This window comes from Globicephala melas, chromosome 4 (assembly GCF_963455315.2).
Source record: "Globicephala melas chromosome 4, mGloMel1.2, whole genome shotgun sequence".
Classification (NCBI taxonomy): Eukaryota; Metazoa; Chordata; class Mammalia; order Artiodactyla; family Delphinidae; genus Globicephala; species Globicephala melas.
The window spans coordinates 98,512,638-98,519,068 of NC_083317.1; the positions used below are offsets into that span (position 1 = coordinate 98,512,638).

At 38.9% G+C, this 6,431-nt stretch overlaps 1 protein-coding gene across 1 annotated transcript in view; it reads left to right on the forward strand.

Annotated features, from left to right (window-relative positions):
- ZBBX (zinc finger B-box domain containing) overlaps positions 1-5,900 on the forward strand; it is a 148,920-nt gene extending 143,020 nt beyond the window's left edge. Inside the window, exons 20-21 of the mRNA XM_030864250.2 lie at positions 3,838-3,976; positions 5,743-5,900. Coding sequence (XP_030720110.1) covers positions 3,838-3,976; positions 5,743-5,869 — 266 coding nt within the window. The 3' untranslated portion in view covers positions 5,870-5,900. The remainder of the gene's footprint in view (positions 1-3,837; positions 3,977-5,742) is intronic.
- Positions 5,901-6,431: the final 531 nt, after the last annotated feature.

The window sequence follows — 6,431 nt, forward strand, 5'->3', positions numbered from 1 at the left end:
AATTAAAGAGAGGAAGGAAAAGACTTTTTCTTAAACAAGAAAGAATAAAAATCTACCTGATACTAGCAGATGTAGCCATACTGCCTGTGAAGTAAAAGAGTGAGGCAGTAGTTTCCTGAGTAATGAAAAGGTTGACCATCAAGTAAGATATTAAACTGTAAAAGGGCTAATCAGGATTTATAGTTAGCTAATTAACTAGATAACCCTTGTAAAGACAGTCAGGTTAAGTTGGGTTAGAATGGCAATCTGTTTGCTTTAGGGCATCTGAATTTTGGAAAAAAAATTGAGTGACACATAAAAGTGAAAGTCAACATATTAAATACATTCTGATGTGAGGAATATGAAACCATTCAGTGAGTAGTAATAATCACTGTTTGTTCTTCCATGAAATGTTGCTCCATTTGATCTTCACAGCTACCCCGTGAGGTAGATGGGGCCGGTGCTGCTTTTAGTCCCCCCTGTGTGGCTACAGTAACTGAGGCTCTGGATGGGGCAGTAACTGCCTCCCCTGGGTGCTCAGAAGCCCCCAGGCACAAACCCAGGCAAGTCTGCCCCACATTCCTTTGTCTTACCACCAGACCACAGTGCCACTTAAACAGTGTGAAATCCTTCCTTCAAATCACTATTGTGATCACTTGAGAGGGAGAGGGTGTGGGCAGAGTGAAGGCAAAGGAGAGAAGTGGTGGAGGATAAAGAAGGCAAGACAGTGGGGTGAGGAGGAAGACGCTGGCGGGCTGGGCACAGGCTCACAGGTTACAGGACGAGGGTCCTGGTTGTCACACCTCCCGAACATTGGGGTGTCCTTTGTATGTGTATCTAGTTCTTGTTTTTGTTGTTGGTGGTGAATTCCTTATTGGGAAATAGCCTGTCTGCTTTGTTTTTGTTCTTTGAAGTTTTTAACCTGTTTCTTTGGTCCTGCCTTTCTTCTTTACTTCTTTTTTTTTTTTAACAGCTTTATTGGAGTATAATTGCTTTACATTGTTGTGTTAGTTGCTGCTGTATAACAAAGTGAATCAGCTATATGTATACATATATCCCCATATTCATATGTGTTTATTTCCCCGTAGAATAAAGTTTTATGTACATGTTTTAAATGACCTGAGTTTTAGAAATACACTGTAGAACTTCATATTTAGTCAATTTTCCTCCTTGGCCGTTCTTTATTATTGCATTTAAGAGATTCTTCAGTGATCAGAGAACATACACTCTTACTCCAGGGATAGAAAAGATTTAATTTCAGTCCACTCCTCAACAATCAGCTGACTTGACCGTTATAAAGTAAAATCTCCAATGTAAGCATCAATGCAGTCTTCCTTGGTCCTGTATGAGGAAAATCAGAAGACTTAGGTTTTTGTACGGTTGACCTCTTAGGTTTTAACGCTAACCTGCAGTAGGGTTTTTGTTAGCAGTTTTATTTTTCTCTGCCTTGAAAGTCAAGTGATGTCACCTTTGTTCCTGCTAACTTCACAAGGTATTCTGAAATATAATTTTGAGAATGAATAATTTTACAAAAATAGTCTCATCCTATTTGCACAATTTGAATTAGCTCTGCACTCATTCAGTTAGGACTCAAATGCCTAACAGAGGTTGAATATCTCTCCTGGTGGGATTCCTTAGATCTAAGTATCACCATTGGGTTTTAGCACTGTGGTTCTACCAATTCCAAATTCTGAATTGACTGCTTTCCCACGGGTAACATTCTCTATCACCGGGGTATGTGAAGGGACCTTGCCTGCCTGTTTTCTTTCATCTTGTGGAAAAACAGGAGAGAAGATAGTAGCCTAATGCTAAATAATTAGATTCTGGAACATAGTGATTTATTATTTCGGTGAGCTAAAAGAGCTTAGGTTGAGTTCCAGTTCTTCTGTTATGTAGTTACATGACTTTGAATAAGTTATCAATCCCCGGTGGGCCCTCAATTTCCTAATCTCCAGCAAGTGGGGATGGGACAAAAATTTTAGCTGAGGAATCTTTTGTTTTTCTCAAAGTTAATCTTATAGAGAGTTCCCAAACATAAACGAGACCAGGGAAAGCTGTCCTGCTTGCTATGGGGTGGCGGTGGGAGCCGCAGCCTTATCCCTCAGCCTACTGAATTTCTCCACGTATTGTAATTTAGAAGTCACTGGGATTTTAAGGACACTTTCAGTCGTAAATGTATTGAGCTCTATCTTGCAGGAGGAATAATCTAAGTTACCTTCTGTAGGGGAAGCTCTGCTTGCTTAAAAACTTCAAGTTGGGCTTCCCTGGTGGCACAGTTGTTGAGAGTCCACCTGCCGATGCAGGGGATGCGGGTTCGTGCCCCGGTCTGGGAGGATCCCACGTGCCGCGGAGCGGCTGGGCCCGTGAGCCATAGCCTCTGAGACTGCGCGTCCGGAGGCTGTGCTCCGCAACAGGAGAGGCCACAACAGTGAGAGGCCCGCGTACAACAACAACAAAAACACAAAAAACTTCAAGTTATTTCTAACCAGCCCCCCACCACAAAAGTATCTTTTGTCAACTGTATAATACTCGTAGTTTGGTGTTTGGTCCTTCTGATCTTGGTGCTTTCATAAGAGTGAAGGGAGGAAGAGCAGCCAGTAGTTTTAAGTTTTAAAAGTCTCCATAACATAACCTCATGTATAAGTTGGATGGCTCTTACAACTTTATCAATGACAAAACGAGGGCATTATGACCTAACATAGCAATTGTATTTATTTCTATACTTGACTTTTTGGTAGTTCATATAAGGATATGTTTGCTTATTTAGCTTGTACTACTTGTCCTTACTCAGGCTGAATCACTGGCCAGATTCATGAAAATGAAGAAGATTTAAGGCTTCACCCCTTTCACATACACATGGCTATTACCTACCCAAACAAAGCAAGGAAGTCTAAAAAGAAAGGGTAGCTTTTCCAAGACTAACCATTGCCTCAGACTGTGTGTGGGCAAACCTTTTAATTCTTAGAAGATAAAAAGATATAATAAAGTATTTAACATTCAGGCAAGTTTAGGAGTTGCCCAGTATTGTAACTTTAAAGAGGCTCACTTGATTTTCTTTGGAATTTGGGGAATTTTCGGGGCATTTGACACTTAAAATGTCAAAAAATCAAAATTCGTATACTAAAAAATCAATGTGGCTGGGTAAAGTAAGTCAGATAGAGGAAAGCAAATACTGTCTATACTACACTATCCAAAACTATACAAATATCACTTCTGTGTGGACCCAGAAAAAGCCAAAATCATAGAAACAGAGAAAAGTGGTGGTTACCAGGAGAGGATAGTGGGAGAAATGGGGAGATGTTAGTCAAACAGTATAAACTTATAAGATGAATAAGTTATAAGATGAATAACTTCTGGGGATCTAATGTACAGCATAGTGATTATAGTTAGTAATACTGTATTGTATACTTGAAAGTTGCTAGGAGAGAAGATCTTAAATGTTCTCACCACAAAAAAGAAATGGGAGTTATGTGGAATGATGGAGGTATAAACTAACACTATGGTGGTAATCATTTTACAATATTTGTGTCTCTAATCAACACATTGTTTTATACCTTAAACTTACACAATGTTACATGTCAATTGTATCTCAAAAAAGCTGAAAAAATTGGGAAATTTGCTAAAAATAAATCAGTGTGATTAACGTGACGATACCCATGCCCTCATTTGGAATCTCAGATCAAACATACCTCACGTTCAGCCCACCCCACCAATACTAAAAAGTTGAGGTGATTGAAAATCTGTACTGACCGTCTTTGTACTGCTTGTAGTTTACTTTGAGTAAACTTCCAGCACCATATGCTGTACATGTGTTTCTTGAATTTATGTGTTGACAATGCATGAAATAAAATATTTCAGATCCTTCAGAAAAACTTTACAGCCTAACCTCAGAAGAGTTATCAGCCTTCAACAACCATTCGCTGAATACAAGTCAGACTACCCAGAATTTCCGTAAGAGCTCATGTGCGAGGGACCCATGTGGAGTTGAGGAACAGAGGTAGGTTAAATCTGCAGCTTATATGTACAGACAGTGCATAATAAAATTTTTGACAAGCCCCACCTCGTTATCTTTACTACAAAAAGAAAGATTGTCCTCATGTGTGTACTTTATATGTCCATTCTTTGTAAAATGTTTAGGTCCTTTGCTGACCTATTATCAGGATTTAGTGAAAGGCTTATGAAGTTCTTACTTTAACATGAAGAGATAATTCTCTGCTGCACAATGTGTGTCAGGAAAATGAAAAAACATTTGGAATTTAATAATCCTTCAGCATTTCTTCTTATATTGAAAAACAGTTGCCTTGCTTGCATTCATTAACTTACTGAATTTCAACACTTTGCGTTAATAGCCTCTTACTCAATGTATAGAATGGAATATTGAGAAGTCTCCTTGAAATCAAGCCTAGATCATTAATGATAGCATATTTTAATCTGTATAACTTCATTGTTTCCTTACATAAGAACATTTATTTAGAGATGGTGATCTGTTTATAAGGAACATGGGTTATACTAATAAATCTTCAGAAAAGTAGTCTATCATATCAGGCTACTTTTGACATACTGGAATTCCCTGAAAAAGGAAGAGGGATTCTTCTAAAAAGACTGAGATAAATGTAAAATAAAAATCCCTTGAATTGTAAATTCCTTTGATTGGTTGAAGTCTAATATTGCAGTAAAAGGGAATCAAGAGTCCATTACTTTGTCTTTCTGAAGGAGGAAATCATTTAGCTGTGGTCCGAGGATTTTTGCATTTCTAACACCACGAATATATTTTTTTAAGGGATCATGTAAAGTTGCTATTTTTTCCCTAAAAAAGTCATTAAGAACAAAGTAACCAAACCAACTTCATGCTCTCACCACCATTTCATAAAAGGAAAGACATTTAGTACTAAATATAAAGCGAATATACTAATAGAATAAAGCACAGTTCTTTAAAATGAAAAATTTCATGAAAAAGTTATTACCTTGTCCTTCTTTTCTCAGGCCAGTGAAAACTTTTTTTTTTTTTTTTTTAATCACAGTTAGATATGAACTGGTCCACCAACAAGAGTTTAGGAAATGCTGGTTTAGCCTGTGTTAGGCATAAAATCCAAAGAAGAGTTCTATCTGTCACAGGGTGAACTATTATATATTATTTAGTAGCATACATCGGCTGAAATTCTAGATAACTTGGACCAAAATATCTGAACTATGCAGGCTCCTCTCTGTTCCCCCATTCTACGTCTTTCCCCAAATTTCAGACAGCAACACACTAGAGTTTCCACGAGTTCCTTTCCACCATAAAATAAAATAACTATATAATTGCTGTTCTGAATTTTGGCTTTGGCATATCTTGACTGGCTATCCACATAGTCCTCATTTCCCGCACCCAAAAGAGGTGATTTATCTGGCAGTCTATTCACTGGGATTCTGTTAAAGAGCCAATGTAATGATGAATGTTCTTAACGATGACCCGGAGGCTCTGTAAGTTTGTGAAGTACCTTCTGAATCATCAATGAACGACACAACAAGAGACCATAAAATCTTCTCTCCTTGGTTCCACTGTGGCTTTATTTCTTGGGAGAGGGAGAATGATGGGGATCTCTCACTACAAGGAGGCTTTGTGTATTGGGCACATCGAAAATTATGGTCTCAGTCTAAGACAGCCCCCTCACATCTGCCTGCCTCCGATGACTTCAGCGTGTATAGTATTGATCAGAAGATAAATGAAGAATTGAAACCTGGTTCTGTATATTGTGTATTGATCTTTTCATGTATTTCCAGCTCTTCTGAAAAAGATACGGAAATCCAGTCCTTGCTGACAGTTTCTGAAAGCAGTACGGATGAGGAGGAAGAAGATTTTCTTGACGAGCAACATGTCATTACACTCTCGTGGTCAAAGAGTACCTAATGATCATTTGTTCATTACTTTTTCCATTTTGCACCCAGAATAAAGCGAACAACTGAAAAAAGTAATCAAGTGATTACGTGTCCAGGTGCTGGAGATTTTTTTTTTTTTTTTGCCGTACGCGGGCCTCTCACTGTAGTGGCCTCTCCCGTTGCGGAGCACAGGCTCCGGACGCGCAGGCTCAGTGGCCATGGCTCACGGGCCCAGCCGCTCCGCGGCATGTAGGATCTTCCCGGACCAGGGCACGAACCCGTGTCCCCTGCATCGGCAGGCGGACTCTCAACCACTGTGCCACCAGGGAAGCCCTGGAGATTTTGATGATTGTCTCTGATACTTCAAGGTTTGCAGACTAATAAAAGTTAGTGAAATTACAAGTTTAAGGGCTTTTTCTTCCAAATGGTATATTGTATGTCAAATACTAATCTATATCGCAGATCATATTAGTAAAATTTAGTGAAATTTAAAAAGTAAGTGGCGGGGGGTGGCGGTGGTGTGATGAATTGGGAGATTGGGGTTGACATATATACACTAATATGTATAAAATAGATAACTAATAACCTGCTGT